The 20,789-nt window shown below is 39.5% G+C and overlaps 1 protein-coding gene across 1 annotated transcript; it reads right to left on the bottom strand.

Annotated features, from left to right (window-relative positions):
- Positions 1–438: 438 nt before the first annotated feature.
- Positions 439–3,668, bottom strand: snai1b (snail family zinc finger 1b). Its single transcript, XM_046868819.1, has 3 exons — positions 3,338–3,668; positions 1,916–2,458; positions 439–1,766 (listed from the first exon to the last, which is right to left on the bottom strand). The coding sequence occupies exons 1-3, from the start codon at positions 3,411–3,413 to the stop codon at positions 1,585–1,587; spliced, it is 801 nt and encodes a 266-aa protein (XP_046724775.1). The 5' UTR covers positions 3,414–3,668; the 3' UTR covers positions 439–1,584.
- Positions 3,669–20,789: the final 17,121 nt, after the last annotated feature.

Genomic DNA, 20,789 nt, shown 5'->3' with positions numbered 1-20,789 from the left:
AGGGATGAAGGCCGTCCTAGACCAGGAAAGCCCCTGGACTTCAGGCCAGGATTGTGCCTCGGCCTGTTGGGGCTTCCCATATTTAACCGATTGCAGCGTTGAGGAAGAGCTCAAGGCTGGATGCACTGGTTAGCGTGGTGCTGGCGAGCTTCGCCTTTCCTCTCTCGCTCTCTCTATACTTTAACATCCTTCCTTTTCTACAGTTTCTCTGCCTCTTTTTTCATCCGTAGCATTAACTGTACCATGTCATTAGCGCTACTTTATAGCGTCCCGAGGCAGACAGCACGACAGGTGTGCGCAGGTGCTCCATTCATCCATCGACACGTCTTTCGTTATTGTGAACACACACGCGCACACACACACACGCTCTTTACAACAAGTGCTGTCATACTTCCTTTCATCAGTATTTACTCACATCACACAGTGAACAGACGTTTCTTTTTTATCCAAACATAAATTAGTTTATTGAAAACCCACTTCAAATGGAGATACAAAAAAGTCAAAATGGAGATACAATGGACCTGAATAAAAAAAAAGAAAAGAGTGATTGTGGAGAGTCTCAGTTACAAGAACACTGTATAGCGTTATATATAAATACACAACGTTTAAGAAATGAACAAAAGGCACATGTACAGGCGCATTCATTCGGGTCTCGATATGGCTTCAAGAGTCTCCATGGACCAATGCAGCATTTTATTGCAACATTTTTTTTTTTTTTTTTTTGCAAACAACAAAAGGTCATGGACCGATCTTTGGTTTCATTCTTCTTTCATTTGTATCACCGATAAACTTAACAATCATCGCTGCATACTTCTCAATTTCATCTCATGACGGCACCGTGAAAAAATTATTAAAGAACCGTAAATCTTCCATAGCGTCTCTTTCTTCAACAATCATTGTGCTTTGCAACGTTTTAGTGCACACTACATTTTATTCAAATAAAAAAAAGGAATACACATTCAGAGACATGATACAAATGTGTGGAAATAAAAGACGTTAGGAATAGGTGTGGGTACGATCTGACAGCGTTTATTGCTCTTCTTTTTTTTTCAGAGACGTGCGGAAAGCTCTACGGGGTCTGAATCATCTGTCGACACGCCGCCTCCGCTCACACAGCTGTCCCAATACATCGCTGCAAAGTGTGTGTGGAGCATGGTGAGAGATACCCCCCTTTACAACACGCATATACACACTTCCCCCCTCTCCAGCAGCTGCACGCAAAAGGAAAGGGCCGGACCAGCCGGCACCGACGGGCATCTTGAGAATGAGGCGCATGGCCCAACTGCAGAACACAACCCCCCTCTGTTAACCTTAATGGAACTGGGTTAGGAAAACATTTCGCAGCATTTGCGTGACGTTGCCTAAATCTGTCTTTGTCTGGTATGAAACCAGTCAAGAAAAAATAAACACAATATAAGGCACTTGGGAAAAACATTTCTGGGGTTCATTCCGAAGCATTTTTTTCTTCTCGCTTCGCCCCTAAAACCTGAGCTCGTCCACCAAGTCAGGATCCGACTCAGTCAACGGAGCGGTGGTTAAAACGCTTCTGAGACCCCCACCCCCATCGCGGATGGGTGTGAGAGTCTAGGCGGTTGGGCAGCAGCTGGAGACGGTGTGTTTGTGCAGGAGTGACATGCGGCTGAAGGTTCGAGAGCAGGTGCCGCATTGGTACTTTTTCACCTCTGAATGGGTCTGAAGATGAGCTCTCAGATTGGAGCGGTCAGCAAAAGCCCGGTTGCAATGAGGGCATGAGAATGGGCGCTCTCCTGGTGAGAGAACAGAGATATAGGTTAGGATAAGGATCATTTGTATCAAATATAACCATGAGGTGTTAATTACCATAATTCAGATATGCTCTGAAACATTTCCCCAATGCAAATGAGCCCTGTGCTGTAATAATTGCCCAGACACTCACCGGTGTGTGTACGAATGTGGCCGCGGAGTAACCACGGTCTGGAAAACGCCTTGCCGCAGGTGGTACAGACGCATGGAAGTGTGTGTGAGCGGATGTGCATCTTCAAAGCTCCCAGACTGTTGTACTCTTTGGGGCAGTGTTTGCACCGGAAAGCAGCTTTTGTCGTAGTGCTGTCAGCCATGTTGGAGTTTTCGACCAGGTTACCATTGGTCCCTGCGCTGCAATGCGAGAGCTGGTGGCGAGATAGAGCGGCGCGGCTGCTACACGAAATCCCGCAATGGGCGCACTGGAAACAGTCAGAAGGATCTGGACTTGGGGGGTCTGAAGTTCTGCCTTCATCTTCCTCGCCTGAGCTGGACGGAGAACTGAGGTCCAGGGGTGCGATGGAGGACGATGTGGTGGGCGATGAAGGAGGGAAGGAAAGTGGAAGGGAGCTGGTGGTCCATACAAGGGCTGAAGTATAGGTGGTCACCAGGGAGCCATCTTCTTTGGTTGGTAGTTCTGCAAGCGGGTAGCGCTCTGGAACCATGGCGGAGATCGGACCTGGAGTAAAAAAAGGAGAAAGGGGGAAAGAGAGAGTCAGGTGGCTGTTCAACCGGGCCTAATCCAGTTAAACGGTTAAATTGTTTTGATGCTGCGGTGTCATGTTACAGTCAAATGGTCGATTTGTCACAGAGAAAGGCAGTCAGATTTGATTATTTCGAGTGTAGAGTTTGCCCACAATGCCATGGGGGCTTTTGGATCGTCGCCACACCTTCCTCTGGGTAAATTTGCAGTAACATTGACAAATTTTTATTGAGCTTCATGTGAAAGGGTTTCAGTGGAAATATCTGGACATGACTTCATATGAATTAGATTAGCCTTGCTTGTGTGGTGTGGTTGTGTGTTCATGTGGATTTTTCTGGATTCACACCAACTATGGGGTAATGGGTCTTATTTCCACCACTTATTGACACAAGAGTGCCAGAGGACTGCAGCTCTAAGTGCTAAACTCGATTCAGGAGGATGTAATTTGCAGCTAAGGACATGGCACCAGTGGAAAAGAGTCTCTGCTGAGGGGGTGGGGAGGTGGGTTCTCATCTGAGATGTTTGCTGGTCTCTTCAGGAATCCACATATATTATGTGTTAATTAGGCCTAAAAAATGTAAAATAAATTACCGACTAAAAAAAAACAGTTTCTTGCTGATCAGGTTGTGAGATGCAAATATTAATTTCGGCTCAGCATGCAAATGCAGCTGGGTTGGTGTATTGTAACCGTTTCTTTGGATTACCCAAGATAGGTCTTATTGGATAAGAGTTTACACTGGGAATATGGATATGACAGTGATAATATCTCTACCACAAAATCAGCAAAACACACACACACACTCTGTATACAAGGCAAGACCTTCGGGAATGTATGAACTTAGAGAGGATTCTCACCATTTTGACTCTCCAGCTCACTGTAGTTTGGCTTCTTGCTTGTAAAATACTTCTTCACCAAGAACGAACGTGGCATCTTGAGAGCTGGATGACCGTTATTCTCCTCCTAGTTGCGATTCCACTGCAACAGTCTTAAAGGAGCTGCACAAAAGTTTGGAACCACAACTTCAGGAATCAACCTCCAAGAAAAGTTCAGAAAAGTTTGAAGGACCAAAAAAAAAATTCTGTAAAAAAAAAAACTGAGACGATGTCCTCTTGGAATATCCTCTGTATCCAGAGTAAATGGAGACTTCTGTGGTATGTGTAATTAAAAGTACACCCATTCAGCTCAGAGCAGCCTCTTCATATAGCAGGGCAGGGGTGGAAGGGGTGGGGTTTGGAAGGGGCTGGGCTCAAAACCGGCTGGGCTACAGCAGGATTTGGGTGGGTTCGACCGAAAAGGGGTTTGGCTTGTGATGGGGCTGGAGGAATGGGTAGAAAATGGGTAGAAAAAAGTAGAAAAGTGATTGGGCTCAAAATGGGGTGGAAAGGGATTTGAGGTTGGAAAAGTGGGTTGGGCTTGAAAGTGGTTGAGGAGGAAAGATGTTAGGGGTGTTAGGTAAATGGTAACATGGAAATTGGTTTTAGGAGGGTAGAAATGAATTTAGGCCTTGAAAAATGGTTAAAGGTGAAACAAAATTGTATTTGGGGCCAATTTAGAGGAAAGAAGGTTAAATGGACCACCATGGAATGTAGTTGAGAAGGAAGGACACATAGAGTTTGGAGACATAAAAGCATTTTAGGTTGGTAGGAATGGGATTAGGAGTGGACAGCATTTTGTAAAAAATAGGTTTGGAGGTTGAAGGTAAAAAAGAAGAAGCAATGGATATAAACGGGTGAATAAATCAATGATTTTGGATGTAAATGGCCCATTTTATTCCTGAAAGGGGCAAGTAAGAGGTGTTAATGGGTTATGCGATGGGTTTAACGTTTTTAATGGAAAGGTTTGGAAAAAGGAATGTTAAGTTACAAAATGTCTTGTGTATCATCTGTTTACGTCTGTATACAGGCTGAAGGGGTAGCTCAGTGGTTGAGATGTTGGACTGTTGTTTAGAAGGTCATGAGTTAAAAATCCAAACACCAATGCTGAGCCCATAACCCTCACCTACTCATCTGTATAAATGAGATAATTGTAAGTTGCTCTAAATGAGGGCATGTGCTAAAAGCCATAAATGTAAATATAAAGTGTAAATGGTTTGAGGTTCAGGGATGTTGGCTTGAAAACCTGTCAAAACTGGTCTGAGCTTCTGATCAAAGCTTTTTATCATATAAAGATGGTTTGGAATGAAAGTTGGTGTTTTTTGTATGGAAATTGGTGTAAAAATCAAGTGGCTTTTTAAAGTGGTTCTAAGTGACTGTCTTTACTCCCAGTGTCCACAGAATACTCAGATTGTTAATGATCTAGGGGGTGAACTGACGTCCTGCAGGTGCCCTGAGGGAACACCTCCGCTCGCAACACTCACCACCGATTGACATGAATGCCATTAATGATAGATCATTACCCTGCTTAAGATGCATTCCAAGTCGGATTAAGCTAATCAATTTGATTATAGCTCCATATCCTCAAGCTAAATCTTTTACACCCTGTTCCAAGAACAAACTTCCAAACTTATATAAACGTCAAAATTCCACTTATTCAATTAAATATTTTAATCCACTGTATTCAGTTATGTCCTTGATTACAAGTAAAACCTGTATTTGGTGATTAATCTAAAAAGTCTGGATGGCTGCAAATGAGAGCCCAAATAAACAAATTTTATAAAGTTGATCAAATTTGTCCCTGGATTCATAGCGCCCTCTGTTGGAGAATGTCATTTATATCATTTTAGTAACAGGATGAGAAATGATTAGAAAATGTATGGATTAATGTATTTATGTTTATACTGATTCATAATTTTTGTTATATATAAATGAAGTAAATATTGGTATTTATAAATGATATTGACATTTACTCAAAGCCTACACTAACAGACACACACACACACACACACACAGACACACACACAGAGCTCTATATGAGCTATATACTATATTCCTTATATAGTTCCTGTTCTGTCTCTATATGTAATGATTAATGAGTGCTTACTGTTTAGTATATATCGGTTACTATGGCCAGTAAATGAAGCATGTCATGTACTAGGTCTACGGCTAATAACTCTGCACAATGCTCAATTCATTTCCCTCCTCAAAAGCAAGTTTTACGAGTGCACGGAAGATAACCTCCTGCTGGTTTTCTCCCCGTTCTCTAACAAAGAAGCATTGCTTTCCATTCAAGTCTTCTACGCTACAGAAATGGACTGGAGCTGCATGAAAAGCTGTGCTGTTCACACCAGATAAAGGGATCACATCTAACTGAACAATATTGCCTTGTGACCCCCAGTTAGGCCTGGTGCTAATCTGGGGGTCCGCTCAGTCGCTCAAATGCACTTATCCTTAGACTTAGATATAGGAGACAGAAATAGTAAGCTATAGCATTAAATAAAAATTAACTGATTCTTAAGGTTTAAAAACAAAACACAGCACCCGCATGAGTGACTTGCATTCCAGGGCATTGTGTCAGTCAAAGTGGCCATCAGGCTGGAATGTGGTGTGTAAATTAGGCCCATTGAACACTCGTACAGGTTCATAGCGATTCAATAGGTAACGACATTAACACCTTCTATCATCCCTTTTATCAGTCTGCTGTTTAGACGATGGACAATGAGCCTGAATGGGGGGTGTGCTGACCTTATTACCGAACGACACCGTTTGAGGTCTGGACTTGTTGCTTAGTCAATAAATTCACTGTAAATAATTACGGAACAAGAAAAAAAATTACGCTTTTGGCTCAAATTTGGGACTAAATCTTTTAATTTTTCCACCATAATAAATAAAAATACAAAAATAATAATAATATAAATAATACAATTAATTATATGATAATAAATTATTTATGTATTTATTTATTTATTTATTTATTTATTTAGTAAAAGACAGGAGGTGGAGCTGGAGGTAGCAGAGCTGAAGATGTTGAGATGTTCATTGGGAGTGACGACAATGGACAGATTTAGAAATTAGTTTATTAATGTTACCGCGCATGTAGGACGTTTTGGAGACAAGGTGAGGGAGGTGAGATTGAGATGGTTTGGACATGTGCAGAGGAGGGACATGGGATATATCAGTAGGAGAATGCTGAGGATGGAGCTACCAGGAAGGAGGAAAAGAGGAAGACCAAGGAAAAGGTTTATGGATGTGGTGAGGAAAGACATGCAGGTGGCTGGTTTGAAAGAGGCAGATGTAGAGGACAGGGGGGTCTGGAGAAGGATGATGCACTCTGGAGACCCCTAATGGAAGCAGCCAAAAGAAGACGAAGATATTTTTTACAAATACACATTTTTGTATTCAGCCCCCTTTACTCTGATAGCTCTAAATAAAATCCAGTGCAATCAACTGCCTTCAGAAGTTTCCTAATTAGTAATTAGAGTCTACCTGTGTGTACTTAAACCCCAGTATAATTACAGCTGTTCTGTGAAGGCCTCAGAAGTTTTTTGGAGAACATTAGTGAGCAAACTGCATCATGAAGACTAAAGAACACAAACAGGTCAGGGATAAAGTTGTGGAGAAGTTTAACGTAGGGTTTGATTCTAAAAACATATCCCAAACTTTTAAATTCATTTTAACTACTCTAATTTTATTAATTAATGTATATAACAATCTCAGTATCATTTGTGTGGACAAGTGAGTCCATTGACATTAGTGACTCTAACAGAAGAACTTGTGTAAGATGGAGAACAGGAGAGAAGATGTGATCAGACCACACTCACACATGGAGGTGGAAGTTTAATGTTTTGGAGCAGGGAAGGTTCTGGAAACTAAAAGGAATCCTGAACCATGTGTTGGTTCTGTCTGGACTGCAGCTCAATGGAACCGACTTCACTGTACAACAAGACGATGAGACGAAGCGCACGTCTGAGTTCTGTGTGTGTTATTTAGAAAGAAAACAGACGTCTGGAGTGATATTTATCATGGAACCACCTGCCCAGTCACCACACCTCAATCCTACTGACCTGCTCTGAGATGAACAAGAAAATTTCCAGCTTGTGATGAACATCTTTGGGGAGTTTTACAAAGTATTTCAGCTGAATGTTTGGAGAAATTAACTGTCTGTCTGCTGAGAGTGTGTAAAGCTGAAATTCCTTTTGACAGACTATATATATATATATATATATATATATATATATATATATATATATATATATATATATAACTGTTGATGATCATGGTTTCTTAAATATATACCATACAACTATATAATATATAATAGTAAAATAGGTGAATTTAAATTGTTTTTATTTAAATATAAATATATTGTAAATATTTTAATCATTTAAAAAAATAAATAGAAAGTTTTCAGACCACAGAACAGACGACACTCGGGGTATGTACAGGATTACAGTTTACTAATAGACATTTCTTTTCCTGTGTTTTTTTGGTTCTCTTTCACTTTTTGAGGCGCATGAGCTCTGCATAATATCTGTTCTGCTCGAGCAGCTCACACCCAGATGGGTTTTTTAGTGTCACACACACACACACACACACACACACACACACACACACACACACACACACACACACAGCACTCATTCAGACGCCACACAGTCGCAGGAGGTCAGAAGGAGCCGAACTGCTGTAAAAGTCATTACAAATAACAGAGTCGTGTTCAGTGTAGAAAACCACAGCCTTAACATTCCTGAGATTTCACCCCGGGCCTCGTGTTTACATGAGCAGAAACCTTTTTATTAGAATTATTAGGCTGCACTAAAATCTCAGATGTTGGGTTTAAGGACATGCGACCTTAAATAATGATATGAAATCTCTCAATGGAGATTTAAAGAGTGACAGTGGTGCTTTAAATATACATATAAAAAAAACTATAAATGATGAGTAGAGTGTAAACATTCAAGATTTATTGAATATTTCTGTTCTGTATCTACACTGTATATGTAGTGTACATCTGTATATACACTGCATATAACTTTGTACAGTTGGACATAAATAAATTCCATATTGTACATTTATATATTCCACATTCTCTACACATCCTGCACTAATATACCTTCATATATATATATCTTAGAGTATATTGGAGTATAGTAGAATATAAAAGAGTAAAGTATAGTCAAAGTCTAATGGAGTGGAATATAATAGAGTATAGTATTTTAATAGTCAGTGAATTTTTAGTGATTGAAGAATTGTAAAGTTCAATGTAAACCTGGCTACGAGTATGAAATGTCATTGTATGTAATCCTGAGACTGAGCACTACCAGAAGTGTGTTTGAAATTAATTGTGGAAAATCAATACAAAGGTAAAATATTGAAATAACTATAAGAAGTAATGATGCTCCAAACACATCACATCATAAACGCTCAATAAACTTTATCTTAAAATTTAATAGGAAATAGACTTTTTATTAATTGTTTATACCGGTTGTTGAATATAATATTTTTTAACAGCTACCAAAATCCAAACATGAGATGATAAATATTTATTTAAAAAAGTCTCAAGAGTGGTGCATGGAAAAACAAACAAAAAGCTATTTGTCGACGTTCTGCCAGGTTTTACAGCAATTCATTCCGCATCACGTCATTCCACACTCGGCATGAGGCTGGCTCTATGCCGCTGGGCGTTCCTGTCTTCCAGCAGGAGCACACGCCCACAAGCTTCCCACAAAGCTCTCTGAGAAACAGCAGAAAACAGTGCTGCATAGAGCACAGAGGTGATGCCTTTCATTCACAGACAAGAAATATATAATATATGACCCAATAACTCAATAAATAATTCAAGTGTAAATCACATAATTAATGTCACAAATGTTAAGGATCTACTCTAAAGATGTGAAGTGTTAATGATTACGGTAATAACAAAACAATTAGTAGAGAGTATAGTAGAGTGGAGTAAAGTACAATAAAGTGGAGTATAATGGAGTAAAGTAGAGGAGAATAAAGTAGAGGAGAGAAATGTAGAATAAAGTAGAGTGGAGCAGAGATGCCAAATGTACACGCATCCTCCACTGATTTAAATCAATTAAATCGTTATCATGATTTAACAGATTCTTGTAAAAGTTGAATTTCTGACTTTTTCACTCAAGTAAAGAAGTTTGGGCTCTGACATGTACTTCAGTAAAAAGTAGTGATTATTACTACCTGTTTTAGTGTCACACTCGCAACTGAACCACATCATATTAATATATTAATACAAAACAAATTTCACATGTTGTTCTCTAATAAACATATCCAGGCTGAAGATCCACCATGTAGAACACAAGCAGAGAAAAGATGATGATGATCAGGTGATCAGGAATGTCTCTGTTTTCAGTCATGTTCTCATCACTGACTCCCTCTGTCTCATCCACGTTAACCCCAGACTTCTTACTGCCTTCTGCCTGCTCATTGTGAGCTTCAGAAACTAGTCTACGTCTGTGGTGTGTGAGAGACAGGAAATGATACAGCAGTGGATTAAAAAAGCAGCGTAATGACAAGAAGCAGGTTGGTGTGCTGAAACGGTGCAATGAGAAGAAAAAATATTGACATTTCACCAAATGGATTAAAACTAAAGTAATGTTTAAAAATGTAGGCAGTAGAAAGTACAGATATTTGTGTAAAAATGTAATGAGTGAAAGTAAAATATTGATACTAGAAAAATCTACTTATGAACAGTAACAAAGTATTTGTACTTCATTACTTCCATCTTCTGGAGTGGAGTTAAGTGGAGTAGAAAGAAGTAGAAGTGATTACAGTAGAATAGAATAGAATAGAATAGAATAGAATAGAATAGAATAGAATAGAATAGAATAGAATAGATGTTCGAGTGGGTGGAGTGAAGTAAAGTAGAGGAGAACCGATTAAAGTAATGTGTAATAGATATTTGAGTAAAATAGAGTAGAGAAAAGATAATAGCATAATGTATATACAATAATATCAGATAATAATAGATAGCAGTGGAGTACAGTAGAGTTAAATAGAGTAGAGCAGAGGTGAGAATCTACTACAGAGCTATTACATTTTATTTCTCTTTTCAGTGCCAGCTGCTACAAAGCTAAAGAAATTCCCAGTGCTAGCTACAACAAGGCTAAATATATTCCTAGTGCTAGCTACAACAAGGCTAAAGAAATTCCCAGTGCTAGCTACAGCAAGGCTCGAAAAATTCCCAGTGCTAGCGACAACAAGGCTAAAGAAATTCCCAGTGCTAGCTACAACAAGGCTCAAGAAATTCCCAGTGCTAGCTACAACAAGGCTCAAGAAATTCCCAGTGCTAGCTACAACAAGGCTAGTGATATTCCCAGTGCTAACTACAACAAGGCTAAAGATATTCCTAGTGCTAGCTACAACAAGGCTCAAAATATTCCCAGTGCTAGCTACAACAAGGCTAAAGATATTTCTAGTGCTAGCTACAACAAGGCTAAATAAATTCCCAGTGCTAGCTACAACAAGGCTAAAGAAATTCCCAGTGCTAGCTACAACAAGGATCAAGAAATTCCCAGTCCTAGCTACAACAAGGCTAAAGAAAATCACAGTGCTAGCTACAACAAGGCTAAAGAAAATCCCAGTGCTAGCGACAACAAGGCTAAAGAAATTCCCAGTGCTAGCTACAACAAGGCTCAAGAAATTCCCAGTGCTAGCTACAACAAGGCTCAAGAAATTCCCAGTGCTAGCTACAACAAGGCTAGTGATATTCCCAGTGCTAACTACAACAAGGCTAAAGATATTCCTAGTGCTAGCTACAACAAGGCTCAAAATATTCCCAGTGCTAGCTACAACAAGGCTAAAGATATTTCTAGTGCTAGCTACAACAAGGCTAAATAAATTCCCAGTGCTAGCTACAACAAGGCTAAAGAAATTCCCAGTGCTAGCTACAACAAGGATCAAGAAATTCCCAGTCCTAGCTACAACAAGGCTAAAGAAAATCACAGTGCTAGCTACAACAAGGCTAAAGAAAATCACAGTGCTAGCTACAACAAGGCTAAAGAAATTTCCAGTGCTAGCTACAACATGGCTCAAGAAATTCCCAGTGCTAACTACAACAAGGCTAAAGAAATTCCCAGTGCTAGCTACAACATGGCTCAAGAAATTCCCAGTGCTAGCTACAACAAGGCTAAAGAAATTCCCAGTGCTAACTACAAAAAGGCTCAGGAAATTCCCAGTGCTAGCTACAACAAGGCTAAAGAAATTCCCAGTGCTAGCTGCTACAAGGCTAGCTAACATGTGATGTATCTTGCATGTAGATCTCTGTTCTGTAAACCTCATCTCACTGACAGTGCTGAATCTGGCTCTGATGTAAACTCTGTGACACAGCGCTACACCCGTCACTCAGCTTTAGAAAACAGCCACAGGTCGTGTTTTGTGACCGAGCCGGGCGTGACCTCCTGACCCTGACACAAAGACGACCGAGAAGCGTAAAAATGTTCTGCGTGAAGAACAGATGTTGTCTTGTGTTTCTCAAAGAGGAGACGAGCCAATCATCCACGACCGCCGGCCTTGTGTTCCATCACTCGCTCTCCTACAGCAGGTTAATGAAGACTTCACTTGAGCAATCAAATGATTAATATGGTTTTTTTTGCTATATTTAATTCATTCTTTTGAAAAATATTCAGTTTTTCACATCAATAAAATAACTGTCACTTGTAATAAAAGTCACTTCCTGTGTTAATTGTCAAGTCTTGCTAATGTTATAGCAGCTATAAACAGCCCTTCCCTCGCCATAACATCCTGTCTTGTTTCTCTGTCTGTTTAGAAGTTTATAAGACAAACCATTGGGAAGAGTAAAAACGTATTCTGTCCATCCTGAGAAAGTCAGAAAACGTTACGGATTTACGTTCTGACACTGGAGACTCCTTCCATGAGTAAATAAAAAAACAGAAAATACAAATGGCGTATTTCATGTGTTTATTATTAGTAGAGCGTCTGCTGGACATGTCCCTATGAAAGAGTCGTTACTATAGAAACGACATTGTGTTTGATATTGAAACTGTGCTTAGAAATCAACCAATCAGAATCCAGAGTTTATGTAGAACGTATAGAAGAATGATGGTATGGTGTTTATTTCCTCGCATCCAGGAAAAATAAAATCAGACTTTGAAGTTTTGCATCGTGTGTCTGTGTCTGTGTGTGTGTGTGTGTGTGTGTGTGTGTGTGTGTGTGTGTGTGTGTGTTTTCAAATCCACATTCCTGCATATGGTGCTGGTGGATGTGCCATCAGTGCTGCACTGAGTGCTGGTGTGTTAATTGGTGCGAATGAGTGCTGATGGTAGATTAAGCACAGACACACATACACACAAACACACACACACACAGAGTCATTGACGCTCTAATAGATTCAGTCGAGTCAGAACAGGACAAACCTCAGAACAGAAATACACTAAAACAGCATTTATATTATTCATGTCGGATATGACTCATTAAGCACACAAAAGCTGCTGTAGTGTGATTTGTGTGTGTGTGTGTGTGTGTGTGTGTGTGTGTGTGTGTGTGTGTGTGTGTGTGTGTGTGTGTGTGTGTGATAAATGCCCATGCTCTGGAGACGGTACTCTGTCTCTCATCACAGTAAATTAGGGACCGTAAACACCTCAACTAAGGTCTGTTCTAAGTCTCATCTGTGAGATCTAACAGGGTTTTTCAGTGTGTGCGTGTGAGTGTGTGCGTGTGAGTGTGTGTGTGTGTGTGTGTGTGTGTGTGTGTGTGTGTGTGTGTGTGTGTGTGTGTGTGTGTGTGTGAATGTAAAGCCTGAGTAGCAGTAACTCAAGAATCAAAAGAAAACTTTTACTTGATTATTATAATAGTTTAAATAAATTAATTGTTATAATTTTGTATTTACTTTCAATATTTTGCCTTTTAAAATTATACTGCAGTTTATTTACATTAAATGTTATTTATTTGAATGAATGTCTTTTATTATTTTCATTAATCAATTTGTTTATTTATTCATTTTTAGTTTTTTTATTCTTTTTGTAGAAGAATTATAACTACAATTTATAAATAAAAAATAAAAAATCAACTATTTAAATGTCTATTTAATCCCAGCTACAGTTTTATTGTATAACAGTTAAGAGAGCAAATGGCCATTAAATGTGGTATGTTATGTTTAAAGGCACACCAGAAAGCATGGTCAGGTGTCTCCAAACTTTAGGACACATATTGTATGTTCTATTTACATCTTATGTGGTAAGAAATAATGAAATGAACACTATTCTTTATAGTGCACCTTAACCTTCGGATTCCATGCTAGAGTGGATCTTTAAGCACCGTAAGCATTGTATGGTGTGTGTGTGTGTGTGTGTGTGTGTGTGTGTGTATGGGGGAAGGTTCAGTGGCTCTCCTGGCCTCCTCAGCAGGTGGAGATAAGATACTGTAGACGTGCCGCTTGCATGCTGACCCCCTCTGGAATTTAAGCTCTACCATATGGCCAAACACTCCCACTTTTCTCTCAGGGAGCCCAGGAATTTTCCTATAATGACCCCTGGGACCTTCAAGACCCTTAAAGACCCCCCTTAACCTGCATCAAAACATTACGGCTCAAATACAAATACACAAATGGAGTCGGGCCCTCAGGTGCCCCTATGGTGATAAGAGGTTCTAATGGTTCCATGTGTGGCCCGGGCTTTCAGAGGGAAGTGTTTCTATGATGTGCCGATGAGTGAGATGCAGGTGGAATTACAGTTAAAGTGTAAAACCGTGAACTGGGGTGAAGGAACAGGTTTCTTGTGAAGTGCAGGAGCTCATTGTCAGAATCAGAATTAAAGCAAGAAAGAAAGTCAAATAAAATATTTTAATTAATATTATTATACATATTATCTTATATATTAAGTGAAATAAAATTAAATCTATAGCAGCAGTGAAACAGATGGCAGAAAGTCAGACTACAAGTTATACAAGGTTTTAAACGGTATATGGGTGGCTTTTAAATCTGTGATCTGTCGCCACCCAGTGATTGAAGAAGGAACTGCAGGCGGCAGGTGGCACTTTACTGCTCACAGAAATTTCATCCAGACTCCGTGTCCTGCTTTAAAAACATTAAAAATTCTCACATCAGAAAATCATAATATCAGGAATCTCAAGATTTTTTAATAAATAATAAAATGGTTATAAAATGTAATAACAAGACAGCAAGACAGCAAAAACAAGACAGTAACCTGTTCGGTTCAGTATTAGCGTTGTTATTGTTGTTGTACGACTTGTTTATTTAGTATTTTCTACTCCCTGACTGAACTTTACAGCTTTAAATTAATACCTATAATATATACAAACACTAAATACAAACACCGGCGATGTTACTGAGCAAAATGCTGTTTCCTCAGTATATTCATGGCTTTAAATCTGTGATTTTGTCGCCTTCCAGTGGTTCAAGGAGGAACTGCAGGCTTCAGGTGGCACTCAGAAATCTCATTCAGACTCATTTATTTGCTGTTTTAAAAACTTTCACGTGATCAGTTCAAGAAGAAAAACAGTTGGGATAGGCACAAAACATAGATCTCATGTATTTCTCATAAATGCTATTAAACAATTAACAATTTATAAACTTTATATGTTAATGATTTAATGTGTTATATGTAACGAATTGATTTTGAATTATATATTTTAAATTATGTGTTGCTTTAAAATTAATTCCCAGTACCTCATCAATTATATATTTGAAAAAGTCCCGTGTGTTATTTGAAATACTGTAGCGCTATCTGGTGGTGGAGAAAATAATTTTCACATTTGGACCACTAGGAGGCGACAGAGCGGTGAAATGTGTCCACGAGCAACTATTGAATTTATGTATAAAGACAGAACACCAATATGGCGACCAAGTGCCCATGACATCATCAGTGGTGCGTGTAAATAAATACATGTGGTCAAAATGAACTTCCACGAGTAATTGTGGATTCTGATCTGAAGCTAAAACAGATGCAGTGTAGCTGGAAATCCCAATACTGTTTATTAGGTTTATTACTAGTGGCAACCTGGTGGAATATGAGCAAAAAGGCTGTGGGAATATATTCAAATATATTTTATTTATATAAATATATTTGAATATATTCCCATCGATATTTGACATTTCTTAGTAAACCTGGTCGACTAGGAACAAGACATTGTTCAATCACGACTTCCTGTTTCACAGGGGTATAAATATAAGGTAACACAAAGGCCAAATTTGCCAAATTTATCATCATAGTGGGTTAAACAGAGGAATCTACTGTGCTGTGCACCAAAAGGTTGTTGTGTTGCACCGTATAATCACAGGTTTGGTAAAATATCGTTGCTAGATATCGTTAGATTCGTTCAGACACAAAGTTGTTAGTAAAGTCAGGTACTGATTTAGGTTAGAAGGTGAGGAGGTTTCTGGGGTGCAGTCAGCGTTCACATTCATCCCAGAGGTGTTCAATAGGGTTGAGATCTTTCACTCCAGCTCATTGAAAGCAGATCTTCATGGAGCTGGCTTTGTGCAGGGGCATTGTCATGCTGACTTAAACCTTGAGTCTCCTAGTTTATGTGAAGGAAAAATTACATGCTCCTGCATCTAAAAGCCATTCGATACATTTGTGCCTGCAACTTTGTAGGAACATTTTGGAGGAGAAGCACATATGGCTTCAAACGTCATGAGTCCCAATACTTTTGTGCACATAGTATATATTTGTCTTAATAATCACATGTCTAGCAACAGTGAGAACATAAAGACCTCAATCACCATTGAAAGTCTTTTATCTGAAGCAACTGCCAGGTTCCTGCATGCTGCTGCATGGCTGAACAGACGCATTATGGGTAATGGGTGGTGTGACTCCATGATGTCAGCAGGAGGAAGAGGAGATGAGAGAAGAGGAGTTTTGTAATATCAGGTTCAGGTTCACAATCTATGACACACTGCCCTTAGGTGTGTGTGTGTGTGTGTGTGTGTGTGTGTGTGTGTGTGTGTGTGTGGAAAACAATTCACAGGAACTTATTTGTTCCAAGTAAACTATAAAGATATGGAATTGTAACCACTGGCACGTTGCTGTGGTATTAGGGGAATAAAATACATTACACTCCAGGATGTGCAGTTCCTGATTAATCCTTGACTTTGAGGTGAAGACACATGAAGGAGCAGGATGAAACGTGAAGCTGAGAATTTGTGTATGTGTTTTGTCGTGAAGATGTAATTTACTTTTCATCCAGCAGGGTTTTATAAACACTTTGAACCACCACGAATATCTATTTTTTGTTAACGTTCCTCTCAAAGCTGTTACCTTGTCTAAACAGATACAGGTAGATGCGTTTATCAAGACCGACTTATAATTATTGTATTTATACAACTGAGCAGTTGAAGGCCTTGCCCAAGGACTCAGTAGGGGCAGCTTAGCAGTGGTGGGATTTGAACTTATGACCTTTCAATCAGAACTGAGCTACCACTTTGTCTAAAAATATCTGTGAGCCTGTGCCTACCTCTGACATAAAGTTTGTATATGATGAACTGTAATGAATGGACATTCGGTGTTGAGGATGAGGATGAGGTTCCCTTTTAAATCTGGTTCCTCTCAAGGTTTCTTCCTCATGCCATACCATGGATTTTTTCCTTCACCACAGTTAATACTGACTCACTCATTAGGCATAAACTTACAATTATAAGGAACAAACTTACAGGCACTGAACTTATACATTGTTTTATACAACTTTATAACCTCTGGAAAGCTCCTTTGAAACAGTGTCTATTGTTAAAAATGACCTAAAAGTAAAAATGAATTGAATTATTGCTACCGGCCAATCAGAAACAAGATTGCACATACGAACGGGTATCAAAAAGTCTCGGGATTAGTTTTGTTTTTCATTGCCACAGTCACCAACGTCTTGCTCATCAGTGCCAAACCTAAATAAAAAGAAACAAACTTACATTCCTTTATTACCGATTTCTCTCTGTAAAGTTGCTTTAAGACAATGTCCATTTTACAAAAAAAAAAAACAGAATGGAATTAAATGAGTGTGTAAAATTAATCCTAAGTTATAGATTTAAAAGAAAATACAGTGTCTTTGGATTGATGAATTATTGCCACTTTCAAAAAGAGCTTTCCATTAACTATAAAACAAGAAAATTATAAAATACCAAAAAATCTATATAAAAGAAAAGAGAAAGAGGCTGAAGGATCAGGCCATTTTAGCCGACTTTGGAGCTCAGTTTCAGTTACGCAGGATAGTTTTAATTCATAAACTGTTTGTTTAACTTATCAAAGTTTTGGAGAACCACACACTCACCTTGTCTTGCACTTTTGCCTCACCCTATTTGTACACAAATGGTGGTGCACCAGCACTCAGCACTCAGTTATAATTACTGGTGCTCGCTTAAACCTGTTATAACACAGTCACAGTATGTTTGCACTTACAAAGAATTTGTTTTGGTAGCAGAAGTTTTCAGTTGCACAAATAAAAGATAAATAAATTAAAATAAGATAAAATACAGAAATGAACCCAAACTAGGAAATATTGGTAACATTATGACAGAAAATGAGGTGTGCTCTCCTCTACCATTCAACTTTGGTGTAGAATTTCATCCCATTACATATTTATTTCTCTCTTTACTCTCATAATAAGCTCCACGTTTCTCAAGGACGCTTTCCTCCAGACTTTGGGGCGTGGCTTTGTGGATTTGTGTTCATTCACCTACAAGGGCATTAGTGAAACCAGACACTAATGTTGGGAAGTTGAACGTTGAGGCTCCTGTTCCAGATCATCTCAGAGGTGTTCTGTAAGGTTGTGGAGGTTGATGAGGTCAGAGCTCTGTGTAGGTCACTCGAGGTGTAACATTCCAGGTGTAATGATCCGTTTTGGATCATTTGCATTGGACGAATAGCGTTCAGAGTGTTCTGTGTGGACAGAAATTGTCAAATCCTTCAGATGTTGTGGAAAAGTAATGGACAAGAACGAGCCACATACACATACATTTCTTTTCTTCTTCTTCTTCTTCTTTCGTCTTTTTTTTCGATTCACAGTCTCCACAGCAGATCATCTGTCTCCATACCCCCCTGTGCTCTACATCTGCCTCTTTCAAACCAACTACCTCGATGTCTTCCCTCACCACATCCATAAACCTCCTCCTTGGCCTTCCTCCTTTTCTCCTTCCTGGTTTGCTCCATCCTCAGCATTCATCAACTGCTCAAAATACTCCCTCCATCTTCTCAACACACTCTCCTCACTAGTCAACATATTTCCATCTCCATCCTTTATTGCTCTAACTTACAGCACATCCTTCCCAGCTCGGTTCCTCTGCCTGGCCACACATACAACTTTATAAACTCTTTATCTCTGTAAAGCTGCTTTGAGACAATTTCCATTCTTAAACGCGCACGACAAATAAAACTTATTTCAATTTACGCCAATTAATGCTACAGTATAAAAAAAAAAAACACCAATCAGGAACAAGATTACACGTATTGAAAGGTTTTGAGACTAGTTTTGTAACATGCCAACAGATGGCAGCACAAGGCTGCAAGCACAGTCACCGGAAGCACCGACCTTCATAAGTCAGTGCGGCAAAAGACATCGTCCTGTGTACATCGGGAGCTGTGCGACTGGTGATGCTCTGACCACGTGTGCACCCTGTCACCGAGTTTTTCTCACACATGAGCTTCTCACTGGAAACAACATGATCTCACTTCCGCACCCACCCTACTCGCCAGATTTGGCTCCTAGGGACCACTTCCTAAAGATGAACATTCAGTTTAAAGCTTGCCGCATAGACACCGTTGTGAAGATCCGGCACAATTCGCAGAAGGAGCGTTAACAGAGCGAGTCTTTATGCCACCTGGCAGGAGGTGTTCCTGAAAGTTATGTATGAGATGTGTGAAGACACAGGGAAGAGTTTAACATCTGTATTGTATTTATACACATTATTATGCTGATATGGGTTTGTTACAGACAGACAGACAGACAGATAGATAGATCGATAGATAGACAGATCTTCAGGGTTAAATGTGCTATATTTATCCCAACACTGTGTTGGGTCAGAAGTTCATGTTCCCACAGTGCACATGTTGAACTAACTGAAAGGTTATTCCAGTTCAAACAAAAAACAAGAGAAGCGTGTTTGTGCACTCATATTTGTATTCCCTTAAGGAAGCTTATTTACATATACATGCTAAGGATAGTCCTTTATTACCATCTTTAGTGTAGCAAAGGGCCAAAGTCTCTGGTTCCACACACTATATTTGTAGCACACAACATACATATCCTGATTATGCTCAGTTCCTGTTGCTGACCAGAGATTTTACCAGAAATTACAGATCAAAGTCAAGTAATGAGGACTGGTTTAATGTGCAGTGCATCCATAAAGAACATTATTCTTCTCAAAATTCTACAAACAAAACCCCATGATGACAATGTGAAAGAGTTTTGTTTAAAATTTTTTGCACATTTAAAAATAAAAAATAAAACGAATCACGTGCATAAATATTCACAGCTTTTGCCGTGACACTCAAAATTGAGCTCAGGTGCATCCTGTTTCCACTGATCAACCTTGAGACGTTTCTACAACTTGATTGGAGTCCACCTGTGGTACATTCAGTTGATTGGACATGATTTGGAAAGGCACACACAAGTCCGGTGCTCAAATTGTGCCCTCATTTAAAGCTAGTAGCCTATACCCGTGGAAAGAATTTGAAAACTCCAGTACATATTTGAGTGTGCACTCAAAAGATGGCCATCGGCTGTCAACTGCAACCAACACAGGAAGGCAAGAACAGAAAAAAACAGACAGACCACTAGGGTCTGTTCTAGGTGGAAAAGTTACTCAGTACTCAGGTACTCTTTCCCTGACATCGCCTGATACTTTGCCATACTTTTGATGTTTTAACTAATAAAAAGGTCCCTAAATAGGCCCTTAAACACTTTCACAATGCTTTGTGTTACATTGTAAATAGGTGAATCTGACAGAAAGACATCCCCCCACCCCCACCCCAACAATTGGGGACCCGCCATAAAACTTGACTCAATTCGAGCACTGCACCTGTCTATATGAGGTCCTACAATTAACAGTGCATGTCAGAGCACAAACCATGCTATAAAGTCCAAGGAATTGTCTGTAGAACATTTCCATCCATTGCCCGACCAAATTGAGCAATCTGAGGAAAAGGGCCTTAGTCAGGGAGATGAGTAAGAACCTGATGGTCACTCTGAAAGAGCTCCACTGTTTCTTTGTGCAGAGAGGAGAACCTTCCAGAAGAACACCATCTCTGCAGCAGAGATGGTTGCAGGGCATGCAGGAATGTAGAGAAACGTCCTTGATAAAAACCTGCTTCAGAGTGCTCTGGACCCCAGACTGGGGAGACGGTTCATCTTCCAACAGGACCACGACAGTAAACACACAGCCAAGGTAACAAAGGAGTGGCTATGGGACGTCTCTGTGAATGTCCCTGAGTGGCCCAGCCAGAGCCCA

This window comes from Silurus meridionalis, chromosome 16, assembly GCF_014805685.1.
Source record: "Silurus meridionalis isolate SWU-2019-XX chromosome 16, ASM1480568v1, whole genome shotgun sequence".
Lineage (NCBI taxonomy): Eukaryota > Metazoa > Chordata > Actinopteri > Siluriformes > Siluridae > Silurus > Silurus meridionalis.
This window is presented reverse-complemented; position numbering and strand designations above follow the sequence as displayed.

Excerpts from the sequence above, each read along its gene's own strand:
- snai1b (XM_046868819.1), bottom strand. The coding sequence starts at position 3,413 with ATGCCACGTTCGTTCTTGGTGAAGAAGTATTTTACAAGCAAGAAGCCA. Across the intron at positions 2,459-3,337 it reads TGAGCTGGAGAGTCAAAATG|GTCCGATCTCCGCCATGGTT; the intron begins GTGAGAATCCTC and ends TTTTTACTCCAG. Across the intron at positions 1,767-1,915 it reads CCACATTCGTACACACACCG|GAGAGCGCCCATTCTCATGC; the intron begins GTGAGTGTCTGG and ends TTCTCTCACCAG.